This window comes from Salmo salar, chromosome ssa19, assembly GCF_905237065.1.
Source record: "Salmo salar chromosome ssa19, Ssal_v3.1, whole genome shotgun sequence".
NCBI lineage: Eukaryota > Metazoa > Chordata > Actinopteri > Salmoniformes > Salmonidae > Salmo > Salmo salar.
The window spans coordinates 60,554,678-60,576,402 of NC_059460.1; the positions used below are offsets into that span (position 1 = coordinate 60,554,678).

The 21,725-nt window shown below is 42.3% G+C and overlaps 1 protein-coding gene across 1 annotated transcript in view; it reads left to right on the forward strand.

Annotated features, from left to right (window-relative positions):
- gpam (glycerol-3-phosphate acyltransferase, mitochondrial) overlaps positions 1–20,672 on the forward strand; it is a 46,633-nt gene extending 25,961 nt beyond the window's left edge. Inside the window, exons 10-21 of the mRNA XM_014158745.2 lie at positions 2,661–2,873; positions 3,050–3,163; positions 5,608–5,693; positions 5,960–6,075; positions 7,585–7,655; positions 8,129–8,393; positions 8,723–8,874; positions 11,823–11,900; positions 12,079–12,216; positions 15,732–15,921; positions 16,477–16,535; positions 16,765–20,672. Of these exons, the coding sequence (XP_014014220.1) occupies positions 2,661–2,873; positions 3,050–3,163; positions 5,608–5,693; positions 5,960–6,075; positions 7,585–7,655; positions 8,129–8,393; positions 8,723–8,874; positions 11,823–11,900; positions 12,079–12,216; positions 15,732–15,921; positions 16,477–16,535; positions 16,765–16,881 (1,599 nt within the window). The 3' untranslated portion in view covers positions 16,882–20,672. The remainder of the gene's footprint in view (positions 1–2,660; positions 2,874–3,049; positions 3,164–5,607; positions 5,694–5,959; positions 6,076–7,584; positions 7,656–8,128; positions 8,394–8,722; positions 8,875–11,822; positions 11,901–12,078; positions 12,217–15,731; positions 15,922–16,476; positions 16,536–16,764) is intronic.
- Positions 20,673–21,725: the final 1,053 nt, after the last annotated feature.

Here is a 21,725-nt window from a genome sequence, read left to right on the forward strand (position 1 = left end):
ATGAATGTGTATTGTTATGCTCATTGCACATTTTTGTAAACCAGACTAGACAGCTAGCACAAGTCTGTGGCTAAATTCTTGATTTTTGCGATTCGGGCATTTGGAACATCGCGCTAAAATATACATTCAAATGTATCGAATTAATTCAATACATCGCCCAGCCCTAACATGTAAGCCTAAATAGCTTTACGTATCACATTCACACTTCTCCAGAGCTTTATTTATTTTTTTTATATATATTAGGCTACTATGTGCGAGTCACAATGTACATTTGCCGTTGATATGGCTATATAGGACTGAATAATTGTAAATATGTTGGCGGACCTTGTCTTTGGTAATTGGAAGAGACATGCTCTTTAAAAATGGGGATGGATACTTGAACACGTGAAACGAAGTATGGGGGTACTGTACCGGTCACGTTTGGACACCTGCTCATTCCAGGGTTTTTCTAAAAAAATTTAAAATTTTCAACATTGTAGAATAATAGTGACGACATCAAAACAATGAAATAACACACATGGAATCATGTAGTAACCAAAAGTGTTTAAAAAAATAAATAAATATGAAAATATATTTGAGAATCTTCTAAGTAGCCACACTTTGCCTTGACAGCTTTGCACACTCTTGGCATTCTCTCAACCAGCTTCATGAGGTAGTCACCTGGAATGCCTTTCAATTAACAGGTGTGCCTTAAGTTAATTTGTGGAATTTCTTTCCTTAATGCGTTAGAGCCAATCAGTTGTGTTGTGACAAGGTAGGGGTGGTATACAGCAGATAGCCCTATTTGGTAAAAGACCAAGTCCATATTATGGCAAGAACAGCTCAACTAAGCAAAGAGAAATGACAGTCCATTACTTTAAGTCATGAAGGTCAGTCAATGTGGAAAATGTCAAGAACTTTTAAAGTTTCTACGAGTGCAGTTGCAAAAACCATAGGGCTATAGTGAAACTGACTCTCATGAGGACCGCCACAGGAAAGGAAGACCCAGAGTTACCTCTGCTGCAGAAGATAAGTTCATTACAGTTACCAGCCTCAGAAATTGCAGCTGAAATAAATGTTTCACAGAGTTCAAGTAAGACACATCCCAACATCAACTGTTCAGAGGAGACTGCGTGAATCAGGCCTTCATGGTCGAATTGCTGAAAAGAAGCCACTAATAAAGGATACCAATAAGAAGAGACTTGCTTGGGCCAAAGAAACACGAGCAATGGACATTAGACCGGTGTAAATCTAATTTGAGACCGGTGGAAATCAAATTTGAGATTTTTGGTTCTAACCGCTGTGTCTTTGTGAGACTCGGAGTAGGTGAATGGATGATCTCTGCATGTGTGGTTCCCACCGTGAAGCATGGAGGAGGTGGTGTGATTGGTGTGGGGCTGCTTTGCTGGTGACACTGTCTGATTTTGAATTCAAGGCCCACTTAACCAGCATGGCTACCACAGCATTCTGCAGCGATACACCATCCCATCTGGTTTGCGCTTAGTGGGACTATCATTTGTTTTTCAACAGGACAATGACCTTAAACACACCTCCAGGCTGTGTAAGGACTATTTGACAAAGAAGGAGAGTGATGGAGTGCAGCATCACATGACCTGGCCTCCACAATCACCCGACCTCAACCCAGTTGAGATGGTTTGGGATGAGTTGGACTGCAGAGCGAAGGAAAAGCAGCCAACAAGTGCTCAGCATGTGAGGGAACTCCTTCAAGACTATTGGAAAAGCATTCCTCATGAAGCTGGTTGAGAGAATGCCAAGAGTGTGCAAAGCTGTCAAGGCAAAGGGTGGCTACTTTGAAGAATCTCAAATATAAAATTAATTGTGTATTTGTTTAAACTTTTAGTGGGAGGTTACTATATGATTCCAAATGTGTTATTTCATAGTTTTGTCTTCACTATTATTTTACAATATAGTTTTTTTTAAAAAGCCTTGAATGAGCAGGCGTGTCCAAACTTTTGACTGGTACTGTATGTGAATTATGCAAAAGCATGAGGGCAAAGACCTCCATAGGCTATTTGGCTAATGCATGGTCAGAATTGTTAAAATACACACAAACACATTGCTGTTGAATCAGACTTTGTAATTGTAGGGTAGTCTGAGGGCTTGGTTGTTTATCTAATGAACCGGGAGGAAGCAATTGTGCAGGGAAAATAACTGACTAAATACAAGGGCCACTGGCATCATTGCATCTCTTGTTTCATGATGGGTCTATTTCCCAGCTCTGTCAAATGTCATGGGACTATTTAAAGCCAAAGCATCGCTTCCCTAAAGCCTTTACGCTGTTGACCAGTTGGAACACATTGCATTTATTACAGAATGGGGACAAAAGCTCACGCACACCATAACTGTGGTCGGTTAACCGCAGTAGGGGGCTGTTGCATCTCTTGCTTTCGCCGCTGTGTGTTATAGGGACCACCTGCTGGGTGCCGACGAGTGGCTACTTGCACCAATTCAACACAGAATCGTCAGAATTAACAAATATCAGCTGGTATTCTGGTCAGATGCACCAGGTTGCACTTGGCTGTCCATTGTTCTGGTGTGTGTTGTGCGCCCGGGAGTAGAAATTGGCAATTTAGTTCTAGATGAGTAGATTTAACCCATGTGTAAGCATGTCTCAAAAACAGCTAATTTATCATATTGCTAATCTCTTTCCTCCCCCCTAGTACACAGAGGAGTTGCTGAGGCAGCAGCAGTTCCTGGAGGTCTTCCTGGAGGGCACGCGCTCCCGCAGCGGCAAGCCCTCCCCGGCACGCGCCGGCATGCTCTCCATCGTCGTGGACGCCCTGTGCAACGGCGTCATCCCCGAAGTGATGGTGGTGCCCGTGGGCATCTCCTATGACCGCATCCTTGAGGGCAACTACAACAGTGAGCAGCTGGTACGGACGTGTGTTTGCGGGCGGGGCAGGCAAAGGCGCGTGTGTGTGATGGGTTCTGTGTGTTGGATTTGTGTTGGCGTATGTTTTGTAGTTGGGGGGGGGGAGATCTCTGAATACCACCCTAAATGTGTATAATAGAGCTATGTGTGAATTCTATTTCTGTCTACAACCCTCAGGGGAAGCCGAAGAAGAATGAGAGTCTGTGGGGTGTTGCGTGCGGAGTGTTGCGGATGCTGCGGAAGAACTACGGCTGTGTGAGAGTGGACTTCACCCAGCCGTTCTCTCTGAAAGTGAGGACTGAGAGCGAGACCTCCGTGAAGCTCCTCTGTTAACTGAACCTTTGAAAATGTCAACTAGCCTACTCCCTCTTTTAACCTACCAAACGTCAACTAACTCCCATTGTAAAGTGCACCAGAGTCGTGTTAAGGGCACGATATAGAAAACGATATTTAGCGTTTGTTACTGGATAAGTCTAGGTAGTCCCTACCTGTTTCAGTCTGTCGTCTTTCGTGTGGTGCCTAACCAACACGTCCCAGTCTTATCCGCTCACAGAGGAGATGAAATTCATCTTAAATACTTCCTAAAGAAAGTTGTGTAAGTGGGGCAGACTTGTGGAAAGGTTGGTGAAACACTGTGGGTGAAATTTGTCACACATGAGTACTAGACCCGGTTTCCAAAAGCATCTTAAGGCTAAATTCATTGTTAGAACCATCATAGGAGCATTGATAAATCTCCAAGCTGTTGCTCCAAACCATTGCTACCTAAGTTACAAAACATTAGGAACAACTGCTATTTCCATGAGACTGACCAGGTGAAAGCTGTGATCCCTTAGTGATATCACTTGTTAAGACAGACGTGGATGGACTGAGACATGGATTGTTTGTCATTCAGAAGGTGAAGGGGCAAAACAAAAGATTAAAGTGCCTTTGAACTGGGTAACGTAGTAGGTGCCTGGCGCACAGGTTTGAGTGTGTCAAGAACTGCAACGCTGGCAGGTTTTTCACGCTCAACATTTTCCTGTGTATCAAGAATCGGCCACCACCCGTTTTTGATACAGCACGTCCCAGTCTGTAACAGTGTATTTTGCTAATTGTAGGCTACGGTGTAATTTTTCCTTCAATACATTTGTGTGCAATGATGTGCCACATCTGTGATTTTTAGTGCGTTGTTATTATAGCTTAGGGTAAGCGTTAGAATTAGCTGCCTTAATATTTTCAGCCATATACAGTGCCTTCAGAAAGTATTCATACTGCTTGATTTATTCCACATTTTGTTAGTCTGAATTCAAAATTGATTTTCCCTCACCCATCTACATACAATTCCCAATAATGATCGTGAACATTTTTTGGGGACATCTCTGGGACGCTGGCCTAGAAGGGGACAAATACAAGAGGACAAGTACATTAGTGTCTAGTTCTTCACTGTTGACGTTGAAACGGGTGTTTTGTGGTTATTATTTAATGAAGTTGCCAGTTGAGGACTTATGAGGCGTCTGTTTCTCAAACTAGACACACTAATGTACTTGTCCTCTTGCTCAGTTGTGCACCGGGGGCTCCCACTCTTTCTATTTTGGTTAGAGCCAGTTTGTGCTGTTCTGTGAAGGGAGTAGGACACAGTATTGTCCCAGATCTTCAGTTTGTTGGCAATTTCTTACATGGAAATGCCTTAATTTCTCAGAACAAGAATAGACTGACGAGTTTCAGAAGAAAGTTCTTTGTTTCTGGCCATTTTGAGCCTGTAATCGAACCCACAAATGCTGATGCTCCAGATACTCAACTAGTCTAAAGAAGGCAAGTTTTATTGTTTCTTTAATCACAACATTTTTCAGCTGTGCTAACATAATTGCAAAAGGGTTTACAATTGATCAATTAGCCTTTTAAAATGATACACTTGGATTAGCTAACACAACGTGCCATTGGAACACAGGAGTGATGGTTGCTGATAATGGGCCTCTGTACGCCTATGTAGATATTCCATAAAAAAATCTGCTGTTTCCAGCTACAATAGTAATTTACAACATTAACAATGTCGACACTGTATTTCTGATCAATTTGATGTTATTTAAAAAAATAAAAAATGCATCTTTCAAAAACCAGGACATTTCTAAGTGACCCAAAACTTTTGAACGGTAGTGTATGTAAATTAAAAACAGAAATTTCTAATTTTCAATAAATGTGCAAACAATTGTAAAAACATGTTTTCACTTTGTCATTATGGGGTATTGTGTGTAGATGGATGAACGGGGAAATGTATTTCATTTTGTATTCATGCTGTAACATAACAAAATGGATTAAGTCAAGGGGTATGAATAGATTCTGAAGGCACTGTAGGTGATTTCTCTCCGTCAGTATTGTGAAGTAACGATGCAGTTATGGAACGTTCTCTCCGTGGGATTTTGGGAAATGCACGTTACATCTTCAACCGTTGTAGGAATGATGCATCGTCAAAACGCTCGTTAGCTTATGTTCCATCGCTATCTGGAAACCCAGCCTTGATCTGTGCAAAAAATACTGTAAAACTCAATCTACAGCACAATTTCATAGGAAATGTTAGAATAGGAAACGTTAATGATGTGTGTTAAACAGGTGAATATTTAACAAGGAGTTTAGTCAACGGTTGTTCAAGGGTCGGCGTGACGCCATGCCTTCACCTTTCAATTGATTGGAAATATGTTTATTTTGCTCACTGCCAATTACTCATGCAAGATGTCGCCCTATCTTTTTGTGTCCTTAAGGAGTACCTGGACACGCAAAAAAGTCGGCATATTCCTCCCACCCTCTCCCTGGAACAGACCTTGGTGCCCACCATCATCGATGCACAGTATGTAAACATACACACTGTCTTTTGTACCAGGCCTACGTGATTCCATTGGATTTAATTGAACTTTATTCCCAAGTGGGAAGTAAATATGTTCAAAGGCTTACATACCACCACATAATAAAACATTTAACATACACATTACGGACATAGTGCTGATTCCATGTATTTTTACTAAATGTTATTCTGTTTTCAAGTGAAACACAATACCTTGCTCTTGTTAAAGCTTTTAGAATTTTTCCCCCACCCCCCTCCCTGTGTTGGTTCAGGCCGGATCAGGCCCAGTTTGAGGGCGAGCAGGAGGAGCAGCCCAATTCCAGGGACCTGTCGGACGAACCCTGGAGAAGACAGGTCATCGCCAACCTGGCCAAGCACGTGCTCTTCAGTAAGTAACAATAACACCCCCTCTTATAGGTCTTAGTCCTATGTTGGTTTTGTGTGGCTCAGTTGGTAAGAGCACGATGCTAGCAACACCACAGTGGCAGTTTCAGTTCCTGCAGGGATCACAAACGCATACAAAGAAATGTATGCACTTTATTATAGTCCTAGCGTAGTCATTTATTGAAGCCACTCTCCACGTGCACCGTCAGTGGGGCCACCAACTAAAAGCGTAAGCAAATGATGGTTCAATTGCCTCCCATTACATTTTCAGATACAGATAATTGGTTTAGAGTAGCGCACTCTTCAGCCCACGACTCTTCATCCAATTCAGTTTATTTTAATAATATAACACGTGTTCTTATGTACCTGTAAAATGTGTGCATTTGTAAAAAGTATATTTCCTGTGTTATTCATATGATCTCCACTTATCTAGTCCCCCTCACATTTGTTCTCTTGTTATTCATATGATCTCCACTTATCTAGTCCCCCTCACATTTGTTCTCTTGTTATCTGCTTACTGCACTTTGACTTTCCTTATCACTCCTCTCTCCAAGAGCACCCCCTTTTTTGCTAAACAAATCCTTATACTTAGAACCTACACTGAAGGATATGACCTTAGAACTTCATTTTTCATGATCCCCGACAACAATCTGCTTTGTGCTGTGGTCTGAAAACAAACCGGTTCTCCCTAGCTTCATTCAGGGGCATTCTCCTCAGCTAGTCCTATTCGTGTCAGCCAATCAGCTGCTACAGAGCCATATGGCATGTTGTTTTCAGCCAATCCCAGCGAGGGGAGGATAGAGGATCTGGTCAGGGGTGGAATTGCAGTATCAGTGGCTGCAGTTGTAAATGTTTTACACCCAGACTGACATTAAACCCAAGATTAGGCACTAAAGACACCCTCTCTGCAGTCAGATTGTACTGTATTGGATTAAATGATGCCTTTTTGTAAACCCACACACACTCTTGCTCTTTCCCTCTTGCGTCTAGTTCTCTCCCTCACGTCTAATTATCTCTTGCTTTCGCTCTTTCTCCCTCTTTATCATGTTCAGGCTATTCCCAGTCCTCTTATCTTGCACCCTTTTTTTTTTGTCCCTTTTTGTTAGAACAATATAGAAATCACAAACCCTAACAAATTTTCCACCTTTTTATAGAGCTCCATCTCACTTGAAGACGTGAGATCTCGTCTACTTAGTTGAGAGTTCAAAAGGACTAATTTCACAAGGGCCGTATTCAGTGGCTCAGAGTAGGAGTACTGTTCTAAGATCAAGTCCCCATGTCCATGAAATTGTATTCATTATGATCTAAAAGTCCAAGCTGATCCTAGATTAACACCCTTACTCTGAGACGCTTTAGGAATACAGGCCTTGACCTGTTTTAGCGCCAGCTGACACTGTCATGTTATTTAGAGACAGTCTCTCACTGTTTACTGTCCTTTCTCTCGGTCATCCATCTGGGCTTCCTGACTATGACCCGGGTCAGATAACATGCAATCTCTGTTTCCCTCCCACAGCGGCTAACAAGTCCTCCGCGGTCATGTCCACCCACATTGTAGCCTGTCTGCTCCTTTACAGACACAGACAGGTAAGCAGCCCTACTTTTCACAAGAATAAGATCCAACGATCACTTTTTGATTCAAGGCCTTGCATTAAAGTAATTTATCCCCATTCATGGTTTGATGCGCTTATGCTTAACTCCCTGCTAACAGACGTCAACAACAATAATTTGAATCTACCTTGACTGCTGTTTATTGGCTCTTCCTGATTTGAGGGCCTTGAGTCATAACCCACATCGAGATGAGCCGATCATTGCAGATTTTGACTTTGTTGATTTTATCTAAAAAGGAATTACTCCTAGCTGGGTATGATGTCATAATGTGGATTTTACAATTTTAAGTTGTCAATAAAATTACACATTGCTACTCAAAGTATACTTGGTATATACTTTGTGGAAGTATAGAATGAACATTTGCAAGTATTTTATGAATGAACATTTTTGAATGAACATTGTGGAAGTATTATTTTTCACCACGTCTGTGTGTCTCCCCTTTGCTCCAGGGGGTTGCACTGTCCAAGCTGGTGGAGGACTTCTTCAACATGAAGGAGGAGATCCTGTCGCGGGACTTTGATCTGGGCTTCTCCGGCAACTCCGAGGACGTGGTCATGCACGCTCTCCACCTCCTGGACAACTGTGTCAACGTGACCAGCACCAACCGCAACACGGAGTTCACCATTGCCCCGAGCAAAACGGTGCCGGCGCTGTTCGAGCTCAACTTCTACAGCAACGGCCTCTTCCATGTCTTTATCTCGGACGCCATCATAGGTACTGGCACCACACGTTGTACTCCGCCACTCTGTTTTGACATGGGGAAACGTATTGAGTGAAATAAAGTACACCAATTTATCCGTGTTTCCCAATTGTGTGTTGCGGCCAGTCCCTTTTGGGTTCTGTACAGATTTCTTATCTTTTTTTTTTGTAGAGAATTTGCAGACATGACTTGAATATATTGAATTGCCTCCACTAATGTACATTTTATTTTCATCAATGTCTCAACACCGGTTTCATTTTGACGTCTCACCATCCGTTCTGTGTCCCCCTTTTTTCATTTTTTTTTTTTTCTTCATTTAAAAAAAAAAATGTTGCCCTCTCAGCATGCAGTGCTCTGGCATTGCTACGGGAACAGGCGGCGTCTGAGGTGGAGGGGGAGCAGGGCGGGCCCAGCATCCTCCTCAGTCAGGAGAGACTGATCCGGAAGGCCGCTGGCCTCTCCCATTTCCTCACCAACGAAGTGGCTGTTGCACCGGTCAGTCACTTCCTCCACACCCCCCCCCCAAGTACACCTATCCCGTTCACTTAACAACGTTGTAACATTCTGCGCATGTGTTACTTTACGCACACAACTTCTTGAACAGCCACTCCGTTTTAGTTATTCTCTCGCAATCTTGTTCAAAATGTGTACATAGGAAAATTACACCCAAAACTATTTTGGTATTTGTTTCATTAGTCCACTGTTGATATAGTTCCAAAACTTTTCAAGAAATATAATTTGTATGTCTTAACTTGATTGCTGACAGTCAAAACATTTTGGGACTATATCAACAATGGACTAACGAAACAAATACCAAGTTTTCCTTAGTAAGTGCTAAATGGAAGAGATGAGACTGCTTGTGCAGTATTTCTGTTCTGCCAAACCAGTGTTTTCTACCATTTTGATAGAACTATGATACAACTGCACCACCTAGCAGGGAAGATAAAGCACTGTTTCCTTGAGTCAGGAGTAGGCTGGTGGTATACCTGGATATTTGGAAATGGCCACAGGATGGTTTTTCAATACTATCAAAATAATTTATTTTGAATTATAAAAATATATATATTTGTAGCTACTTTTTGAGTTAATACCTGTAGACAACTTGTGCAATACATTAGGAGATAAAGCAGATTGCATTCTTCATTTCACCTGTCACATTAGTTTACGTTATGAAGCTTAACGTAGTTCCCCAGAACAGTTGAGCCAGTCAAGTGTTTTTCTAAATAGCACAATGGGGAAAAAGCTGTAGCTGGTATTTGGTTTAACTTGCTTGTAAGCTAAGTGGCCTAATTAATAAGGAGACGGGACATCCTATAGTGTTATCTTTCTGCTGTGTTTGAGAAGTCAAAGCTCTTTGGATGAGTTATCTGTACAGCTGCCACTGCTATTTTGATTTCCTTGCGTTTTTCTCTCCTCCGTTCTCGGCCCTTCTCCAAGCTGAGCAGGTATTGCCCTAGCGACTCAGTCTCCGCACAGACGGCGTGAACACATGCTGCTCCAAAGCTGGTGCTGTTTTTATGTCAGACAAGCATAAATCAACTTTGTTAATTTGCACAATGTCTCTCGTTCACATTGTCCAAACTCAACAAAAATGTGTCCCTGTGCCCAAGAACACCAAGGTAACCAGTCTATGACTATTGCTTGGTTAGCACTCACATCTGTAACCATGAAATGCTTTGAAAGGCTCCCCCTCAGGAGGCTTAAAATATTCTGCATGGGACCACATTTTCTCAAAGTTCTAGAGCTGCACCATTGAGAGCATTTTGACTGACTGCATCACCGCTGCACTGCTGGCAACTGCTTGGCATCCGGCCACAAGGCGCTACAAATGCTAGTGCATACAGCTCAGTACATCACTGGGGCCGAGCTCCGTGCCTTCAGGGCCTCTGTTGGAGTCATGGAAATAGAATGACTATTTTAATTCTGTAGTTAAAATATAATAGTGGGCACTTAGAATATAGTTTTTGACATGTGAAGAATAAAAAAGCCAGGGAGTTGTTATTGTGACAGGGTAGGGACCATAGTGTTGAGCAGTGTTTCCTAGGGGACCTTATAATCTTTGGCTATGTTCAGGGTTTTTTTCTGAGCTGTGTGGAAAGTCGGTCTGTGTGGAATGAGAGGGCAGGAGAGGAGAGGGGTGACTCAAGTACCGGAGTAAACGAATACAAATGGATGCTACACACAACAGAGTAGCGTATCACATTTAACAAGCCAAACATTGAAATATTGGTATGGAAGGTGAAGTAAAAACCCAAACTGGTCCATGCATCAATACCGGTGTATATCGTATACTCTACTACTACCTACAGGGCCTTCAGAAAGTATTCACACCCCGTTTTACTTTTTCCCAATGTTGGCACTAAAGTAATACTGCAAAACACAACTTTTTTTCCTGAATACAAAGTTTTATGTTTGGGGTAAATCCAATAGAACACATTAATGAGTACCACTCGCCATATTTTCAAGCCAAGTGGTGGCTGCATCACGTTATGGGTATGCTTGTAATTGTTAAGGTCTGGGGAGTTTTTCAGGGGGGAAAAATGGAATGGAGCTAAGCACAGGCCATATCTTAGAGGAAAACCTGGTTCAGTGTGCTTTCCACCAGGCACTGGGAGAAGAATTCACCTTTCAGCAGGACAACAACCTAAAATACAAGGCCGAATCTACACTCTGGTTACTTGACCAAGAAGACCGTGAATGTTGCTGAGTTACACTTTTGACTTCAATCTACTTAAATTGATGGCAAGACCTTAAAAATGATTGTCTAGCAATGATCAACAACCAATTTGACAGCGCTTGAAGAATTTTGAAAATAATGATTGTCAAATGTGGAAAGCGCATAAAGACTTAGCCAGAAAGACTCACAGCTGTAATTGCTGCCAAAGTTGCTAATACAAAGTGTTGACTTGGGTGCGATTACTTATGTAAATGAGATTTCTGTATTTCATGTTCAATACATTTGCAAAAATGTCTAAACATATTTTCACTTTGTCATTATAGGGTTTTGTGTGTAGTTTGGTGAGGGGAATAAGCATGTCTTAAATCAATTTTGAAAATGGGCTGTAAAACACTGGAATAAGTCGAGGGGTATGAATACTTTCTTGTGTAACTTTGAGCTGGATTGCCTGTCCTTGCCATTATCTTCATTTTTGCTCATTAGCATATTTAGCTAGCCGTCTCTGGAAATCCTCTAGTAAAATGTGTTAAATAGGCTTCTTTTTTCTTCATTTTTAGCTCCCCTTGTGTACTAAGATGGTAATACCGTAAATCCCGGAATGAGGACGATATGAAAATCTGGATACACCCTAGTCACTAGAGCGTAAAGGGGAAATGTTGCTTAACGGTCCACAATATATCACATGTTCATCCAGGGTGAAAGCTGTATCAATGTGGGATCTGTACTGTGTGTCTCTCTCGATAGTGACCTTTTGTCTCCTCTCCAGCCCTGTCAGACTATCTATCAGGTGTTCCACGATGCTGTCAGCCGTTTGATCCAGTATGGAGTTCTGTATGTGGCAGAGGTGAGTTTTACATGCTGTCCGGCTGCAAAATGCCAAAACAAGGTCTTCAGGCTCAAATGAAATCGTGATTGAAAATGCTTATATTTAACAGAATTTTCTAGCAAATGTTCTGAACCGTGTGTGTGTGTGTGTGTGTGTGCGCGCGTTTGTTATTGTGTGTGTCTGTGTATTCATCCAGGAGGACCAGGAGGAGCTGACCCCCAGCCCCACCGAGGAGCCATGGCCTAAGAAGTTCCCTGAGCCCCTGTCGTGGAGGAGTGATGAGGAGGACGAGGACAGCGACTTTGCAGAGGAGCAGAGGGACCGCTACCTCAAAGTAAGCTAGCCACACTGAACTTGGAAAACGATCACCAGTCAGTTAGCTTGGGTGTCCAAAATGGCACTTTTTCCCCCTATATAGTACAATCAAAAGTAGTACAACAGATACAGGTAACTGACAAATTAAAGGATACACCAATATAAAGTTTCTTATTAGGACGTTGGACCACCACAAGCTGCCAAAACCACTTCAGTGCACCTTGGCATAAATTCTACAAGTGTCTGAAACTCTATTGGAGGGATGCAACTCCTCCATTCTTCCAAGATAAAGTCCATCATTTGGTGTATTATTGATGGTGGTGGAAAACGTCTCAGGCACCGCTCCAGGATCTCACGTCTTCAATTGGGTTGAGATCTGGTGACTGAGACGCACACACACACACACTATGCTCCTTTAAGACCCCTCTTTCAAAGCCACTGAGATCTTCTAGCCATGGTATCCAAAATAATGGGCAACTGGGCTTTTTTAAATTTTTTATACGTGACCACTAAGCATGATGGGATGCTAACTGCTTAATTAACTCAATAACCAAACCTGTGTGAAAGCACCTGATTTCAATGTACTTTATATCCCTCATTTACTCAAGTGTTGCCTTTTTTATTTTGGCACTAAACCTGGATACCCCTTCAAATTAGTGTATTTGGTTATACCCGTTGCTGACAGATGTATAAAATCAAGCACACAGCCATGCAATCTCCAGAGACAAGCATTGGCAGAATGGCCTTACTGAAGAGCTCAGTGACTTTCAACGTGGCACCGTCAGAAAATGCCACCTTTCCAACAAGTCAGTTTGTCAAATTTCTGCCCTGCTAGAGCTCCACCGGTCAACTGTTATTTTGAAGTGGAAACGTCTAGGAGCAACAATGGCTCAGCCGCGAAGTGGTTTTGCCACACAAGCTTACAGAACGGGACCGAGTGCTGAAGCACGTATTGCATAAAAATAATCTGTCCTTGTTTGCAACACTCGCTACAGAGTTCCTAATTGCCTATGGGAGCAACATGAGAACAAGAAATGTTTGTCAAGATGCTTCATGAAATGGGTTTCCATGGCTGAGCAGCCGCACACAAACCTAAGATCACCATGCGCAATGCCAAGCGTCGGCTGGAGTGGTGTTAAGCTCGCCACCATTTGGACTCTGGAGCAGTAGAAACGCATTCTCTGGTGTGATGAATCATGCTTCATCTGGCAGTCCGACAGACTAATATGTGTTTGGCGGATACCAGGAGAACACTACCTGCTCCAATGCATAGTACCAACTGTAAAGTTTGGTGGAGGAGGAATAATGGTCTGGGGCAGTTTTTTCATGGTTCGGGCTAGGCCCCTTAGTTCCAGTGAAGAGAGATCTTAACTTTCCAGCATACAATGACATTCTAGATGATTCTGTGCTTCAATGGTTTGGAGAAGGCCCTTTCCTGTTTCAGCATGACAATGCCCCGGTGCACAAAGCGAGGTCCATACAGAAATGATTTGTCGAGATCGGTGTGGAAGAACTTGACTGGCCTGCACAGAGCCCTGGCCTCAACTCCATCGAACACCTCTGGGATGAATTGGAAGGCCGGCAGCGAACCAGGCCTAATCGCCCAACATCAGTGCCCAACCTCACTAATGCTCTTGTGGCTGACTGAATGGATACAAGTCTCTGCAGCAATGTTACATCTAGTGGAAAGCCTTCCCTGAAGAGTGGAGGCTGTTATAGCAGCAAAGTCGGACCAACTCCATATGAATGATTTTGGAATTAGATGTTCGATGAGCAGGTGTCCACATGCTTATGTCCATGTGGTGTATGTATGTGTTGCATTTATATTTTTGATAGATATAGCTAATTTAATTAGATTTTACTGAGTTACAGTTCATGAGGAAATTCGTCTATAAAATAAATTCTTTACATTTTAGTCATTTAGCAGACACACTTATCCAGAGCGACTTAGTAGTGAGTACATAAACAATACTTTTTTCGTACTGGTCTCCCGTGGGAATCGAACCCACAACCCTGCCGCTGCAAGCGCCATGCTCTACCAACTGAGCTACACAGGATCACAAGGCCTTAATATATGGATTTCACATGACTGGAAATGGATGTGCATCTGTTGGTCACAGATACCTTAAAGAAAAATGGATCTCAGGATCTCATCACGGTATTTTTGTGTGTTCATATTGCCATCGATAAAATGCAATTGTTTTCGTTGTCCATAGCTTATACCTTCCCATACCATAATCCCACTGCCACCATGGGGCACTCTGTTCACAACACTGACATCGGCAAACCGCTCGCCCACACGACGCCATACACGTGGACAATTGTGCATTAATCTGCTGCCGACCAAAGAAAGTATCTGCCCTGTAGCTGCCGCGGTGGCTGATATTTTATTTATTATTTTTTTATATATTTTTACATGCAAATATAAAATCTATGATGACTTTTCAGCTAGCTGAATAAGAAGTGATAAACAAATATGAAGTTCAGTTCAATCAAAGCTACCAGAGATAAGATGTGCATTTATCTGTGGCCAATGACCTTGAGGCTTTTTATGTGGGGCAGTTCTTATTTAACTCTATGGCAGCACCCCAAGGGGGCTAAAGCTGCCAGGACCTCCCAGTATGTGCTGCAGTCACACACTATCCTTCACTCACCCACCTGAATCCCTTGAGCATGCTCCAATTACACGCATCCTATCACGCGCAACCGGAGAAAAACTGAGGGCTAGCCCCTCCGTAACAGCTTCAAAAGAGGCTGAAATAGCTGAATACAGGAGCTGCCTTACTCAAAGAAAATGTACCAAAACGTCAGTACAACTGGGAAGCGGCCGTGTATGATTTTATTATTCAAGCAATTAAAAAAACTGAAACATGTTTGCTAACTGATATATGTTGTGGCCTGAATGAATGCCAGAATTGCATGCAAAACCGATGTATCTGCTGGATGGTGGTGCGGCTGAGACCAACTTGCCCTGAATGACGCGTCGCCACTGAGCTGTCGGCTCTCTCACTCTATCTAGCTAATGTGTTTTTAGTTCCCACTTCTTCAGGTGGTAAATAGCCTAAAAAAGATGCAGGCATATTAATCTCTAAAGAGCCAAAAAGAAATCGGATCCATCTGGATCCTATTTTGACTTGTTACACATCAATCATGCTTTCCCTGATCATGTTAGCTCAAATAGCTAACTTCTTTCTTGTCTTACTACTAAATGGTAGTGGAAAAAGTTAGTCTAGAGCCCTGGCGATAATAGGAAGTAACTGCTGCATTGTTATTGAGCAAAATGTCAATTTATTGTGCTATTACTTTTTATCCATATCGAATAGGATGCAGCCCTTTTGTTATTCTGCAATTATACCTTGACTCATACACCCTTACATTAAACTCCTACTACATACACCCTTACACACGCTGATATTGCCTACACCTTTATGCACCAGGTCCAGTGTTTCTGCTGCTGTTTTGTCCACAACAATCCTGAGCTGTGTCAAACTTAAAAAAAATACATCTCTGACCATTTGCTGTGTGTGTCCACAGGTGAGCCTATCCCCCGAGCACCAGGAGTTCTTTGTCTTCCTGCAGCGTCTCCTCAGCCCCGTACTGGAGGCCTACAGCGGGGCGGCCATCTTTGTCCACAGCCTGAGCCAGCCCATGGCCGAGCCCGAGTACACGCAGCAGCTCTTCCGATACCTGCTCACACGCACCGAGAAGGGAGTGGCCGCCTACGGTACGAACCTTTGTTTGACATTTTATTTTCTGTACTGTGGCTTTTACCAGATAAAGACCTCGGGGGGGCTCTGCAAATCGTACACTGTAATGCTGCCAAATATCCCCTTTTTTTTTTTTTTTTTTTTTGTCATTTAGCAGACGCTCTTATCCAGAGCGACTTACAGTAGTGAATGCATACATTTCATACATTTATTTATTTATTTATTTTTTTCTGTGCTGGCCCCCCGTGGGAATCGAACCCACAACCCTGGTGTTGCAAACACCATGCTCTACCAACTGAGCTACAGGGAAGGCTTTTAATACTTTTTAATACTTTTAATACTAATGTTCAGACCTGGGGCCATAAGTATGAAGCTTCTCAGAGTAGGGGTGCTGATCTAGGGTCAGCTCCCAACGTCTATGGACTCTAATTCATTGTCATCTAAAAGGCTAAACTGATCCCAAATCGGCACTACTCTGAGACTACTACATACAGCCCCCGAGGTTGATCATCTTAGCCAGGACAAACAACCTGAAATAAGATTCTCTCTCCTCTTCTGTTCTCTTCTCTTAGGTGAAAGTGCGACACACTACCTCGTGAAGAACACCGTGAGAACGTTTAAGGAACTTGGGGTGAGAGACCGCTAGATTCTAGCATGTAGCATCCATCCTCCCTCTGTTTTGGTAGTTCTGAAGACTGTCTTCTGTTAGTCAACTTCTGAAAAGATCTACGCACTAAACTCAGTGGTGGCTCACTGCAGAACAAACTCTGCTGATATTCTAATCTCAATTCCAAAAAGCTGTTCAAATGTGGGTTTTTTTTATGTCCATCTCTGGTGTTATCTAATTTAAATGGCTGCAGGTCCTGAAGGAGAGGCGGGAGAACCATGTGTCATTGGTGGAGCTGAGCAGCACCTTCCTACCTCAGGCGAATCGGAACAAGCTCCTGCATTACATCCTGGGCTTCACCCTCCTGTGACCTACAACCTTCCCACCGAGCTCCACCCACCCTGTCTCCCCTCCACAAGGGCTTTTACTGGCTAGTTCTAACCAATCAGAGGTGCTACTCTATGGAAAGCTTTACCAGGAAGTGCCTTTCGTGAAACCACTATTAGCCAGAAGAGACTTGAAGTCAGTCTTCCTCCTCCAGTTGAGACCCTTCCACCTGTAGAACTGTGCAGCTAGATTGAAAGGAAAAAAAACAAAACTGTCCCTCATCTGACTCTATAATCGTCCTTCAGTGAAAGTCAGTTTTTAATTGGATTGGTCATTTAACTATAGGAATACTTATTCATCTTCGTTGGACTAATCATATTGTTTTTCTCTCAGTCCAGTAAATGAATGTCATCTTTACAAACACAAAAAAACAATGCCTTTGGTGTAAAAAAATAAATAAATAAATAAGAGGCAGAGGGCATTTTTTTTGCACCAGAATGCATGTAGAACATTTTCTCATTGCTAGGCCCCTATCCATACGTTAGAAACTGAAACCACGTATTAGAAACGGACATAATGAAGACTATAAAAATTTTAAAAAGCATGCAAGTCAAAGAACTCACTATATACAAGTGTTACTCATCTCAAGTTTAGTCCATGGGCATATCTACAGTGAGCAGGCAGCCCATGGTTCTGTAGACCTCTAAAGACTTTAACCTCCTGTGTTGTTATTTTTCTATGTTGTATGAATGAAAGGGCATTCTGGTGCAACCACCACATGAAACTTGCCCCTTGTGTTACCTTGAACATGGGCCACTTTGATGTCTGACAATCGGCAGACTCGTCGCGCAAACTTTTTTTTTCCTGACTGAATTGGCAAATGTGGCTCAAATTCCAAGGCACTTACCGCTGTTCAACATGAATTCCTGGTGTTAAGACCTAGTTGTATGATTTCCATAGCCATTTGGAACAGCAATGTAGCTACATGTAAAACATTTTGTTAGTGTTTTACATCTGCCGAAATGGAATTAGAATTTCTCAATGTGTAACTAAAGCAGAGAGCTGATATGAACAAATATTAATTGCTGCACAATATTTAAAAAGAATAATAATAAATACTCTTCCCAAGAGTCATGAAGCATTACGATACCTTGCAAAATCCAGCACTTCCTTTTCATGCACGAGAGAATGTAGTTTAGGTATTAAAACTGTAGTCATGCAAAGGTTACAGTGCAGCCAAGTAGGTCATTGCAGCGCTGGCACCCTTTTTACAAAATGATTCAAATGTAATAACTGATTTTAGTGTTGCTAAAACAACACGTGTTGTATATTACTAAATGTACTTGGAAGCCTTAAATGGCATACAAGGCTCTTGCAATGTATACTTTGACTTTGTCGTGAATCATTTTTGGGTACGGGGGGTGGGGGATCCGATGTGTGCGTTTACCCAACATCTACATGAATGTTACGCATCAGAGCACACTTCCTCAAACCTGTCATACGAGTTACATAAGGCATAAGATCAGCATAGCTAGCCTTTCATTTTCCGTGAACTTATCTATGGTCTCCCGCTTTATCTTCCTTGTAGCGGGTGGGATGGGAAACTACTCTGTAAATTTTACTTGTTCTTACTCGTTAAGACTGTACTGTAGAATAACTTTACTTAGGGCAACTTGGTTACTCACATGGTTGCCTCCACGCACAACTTCCAGAGAAGGTTCTGTCGTTAGCATAGTCACAGGAGGACCTTTGGTTATGAACGGTAAATACCTGATGAATATGTAATTTGGTTCATCAAACAAGCTAACTGGTCCTCCTGAAGCTAGCAAGTTAGATGGGAGGTATTGGCTTAGATAGCTTTGCACGCTGGAATAGGTTATTTTTTGTCACTTCGAGGAAAAGATCTGTCTCCCTTTTTTGCTTTTTAGCCTCATGTAAAGCCGCAAAGCTTTATCTAGTTAGGATAGAGGGACTATTGATGTACCAACTCCATTTCTCCTGGTTGTCTTTGGTATGGAGTATGACCCTAATAATCCATCAGCTGCACGGCTTGTCCTTTTACAAGTGTGTGTTGACCCTTCTTGTTGTGGACTAGCCTCTCTGGCTGGATAATGGGGCACTGTTTTAAGACTTTAGAAATGCATTTCTCCTGTCTTGAACATCTCTGATCTGTGAAAGCAAGGTTTCTACTGTACTTTATTACTCTGTCTGATCCATCCTTGCTAAGGAGGGAAAGAAGGAATGATTCATGTTCTAGACGTATATGAACAGGGCCCAACTCCCCGTCTGGTAATATTGGGTCTCTGAGACGTTGGGGTCGTTCATGCCGATGTGCAGCACAAGTTAGTTTGAAAATGAAGGTTTGAGGTAATGGGAGCAGAGGGGAAGCCAATGAAAGTGCAAGGGATGGCTGTGACGACATAAACGTTGAAAAAGATGAACTAGAGAGATGACAAAACGGAACGTCTCAAGACCAGTCTAGTTTACACTATTGCTACCAATTTTGATTTGAAGAAATATACTAATTTGGTGTTGTAGGGTGTTAAGGTGGAGAAATATGGGTTTGTGTATAATCCCTATTGTGATATTGTTTATTAATTTGGGAATCATGGTCTGCAAAGGCACAGTGATATGTAACTCATCAAAATTAGTTTCAATGCTTTAAGCTGAGCTTGAGTCAATGTCAAATGTAGCAGATTCCATTTCCCTGTATTTATAGTGTAGTTGTGTAAAACTGTTTAGATTAAACACTGGAACTCTGCGTTGGTGTCGGTTGTTTAAAAATGTTGGACCTGAATGCAACTCTGCATTATGATATGGACTGTCATTTTCCATTTGAATTGCACGTCTTCAGTATTCATTAGGATAGAGTTGACGCCATTGAATAGCAGAGGCTCGCAAGGGGAGTTAAATGAGCACAGAGCATCAAATCCTCATTTTGAAACTTGGTGTTGCCAGGGCCTGGATGTTTCTTTTGGGAACCACACATGGGGAAATACACTTTCGTAGCAACTTGTTTGCTAGGTGCCACACGGTACAGATATTGAATGTGGACACCGGTGTGCAGCGCACACTATAAGAACACAATCACAGCTAACGATCTACTCTCTCGGTACAGACTGTCTCTCCAAGAGACCAGTATTTAAAGCAATAATAAACCCAGATTCTGTAAGTTAGTCAAACTCACCCCTGTGGCACGCCCAAATTGAGACAAGGCTTTGTGCATGTATCCGCTGGTCGCCATCAATTTCATAGGTACCTAAATGTGAACTCTATACTTAACCTGAGAGATGTAGACTAGTGTGTGTGTGTGATAGTAGGAAACCAAGTTGGGTTTGTTACTTCTGTATCTTACCTTTCCCCCAAATAGATGTGTTAATTGGAAGACTCTCGCTCAATCGGCACTCAAACATGTTTAGTTTTGGCACATGGTGGTTGAATCATGTCACTAATGTGGGAAACATGTTGATGCCAAAAGGATGCATACAAACGACGTTAACCTTTTGTAGACAATAAACCTTAACTGTATTCTTTGAGCATGATGCCTTTTAATACATTGTAGTTTTTTTTTGTTGGTGTATGTTGTGCATGTTAGCTGAGGCCCATGTAGCATGGCCACTAAAAGAACTCACTGTAAGAGTAGTAACTCGTTAAAAACAAAAGGTCATTATTTTCTTACAAGAACACAAGTTTACCATAGGAAGAGTCACCAGCTACTAAAAAAACATGTCACTCTTTTTATGTTCCTGCTTCCATAGAACAAAAACAATATTCAAGCACAGTTGTGAGTACATTTTTTTGTTTTGTTTTTAAATAAATTAATGATTAACAATGCAGTTTTGTCTTGTCATTTTTGAAAGGAATGATGATCAATCACAAAAATTGTGGTGATACATTCATGCCTCTGCGTTTTGAAAAGAAGAATTGCCTTTTGTCCATAACATTTGTAATCAGTTTACATTAATAAGATCCTTCTATGTGAGATGAAGACAATACTCACACACGTGCCAAACCTTTATTTATATATGAGGGGAAGTCGCTTAAAGGACAATGTAACATTTGGATTTCTACAGAACTACACTGCTCAAAAAAATAAAGGGAACACTAAAATAACACATCCTAGATCTGAATGAATGAAATAATCTTATTAAATACTTTTTTCTTTACATAGTTGAATGTGCTGACAACAAAATCACACAAATAATCAATGGAAATCCAATTTATCAACCCATGGAGGTCTGGATTTGGAGTCACACTCAAAATTAAAGTGGAAAACCACACTACAGGCTGATCCAACTTTGATGTAATGTCCTTAAAACAAGTCAAAATGAGGCTCAGTAGTGTGTGTGGCCTCCACGTGCCTGTATGACCTCCCTACAACGCCTGGGCATGCTCCTGATGAGGTGGCGGATGGTCTCCTGAGGGATCTCCTCCCAGACCTGGACTAAAGCATCCGCCAACTCCTGGACAGTCTGTGGTGCAACGTGGCGTTGGTGGATGGAGCGAGACATGATGTGCTCATTTGGATTCAGGTCTGGGGAACGGGCGGGCCAGTCCATAGCATCAATGCCTTCCTCTTGCAGGAACTGCTGACACACTCCAGCCACATGAGGTCTAGCATTGTCTTGCATTAGGAGGAACCCAGGGCCAACCACACCAGCATATGGTCTCAAAAGGGGTCTTAGGATCTCATATCGGTACCTAATGGCAGTCAGGCTACCTCTGGCGAGCACATGGAGTGCTGTGCGGCCCCCCAAAGAAATGCCACACCATGACTGACCCACCTCCAAACCGGTCATGCTGGAGGCAGCAGAACGTTCTCCACAGCGTCTCCAGACTGTCACGTCTGTCACGTGCTCAGTGTGAACCTGCTTTCATCTGTGAAGA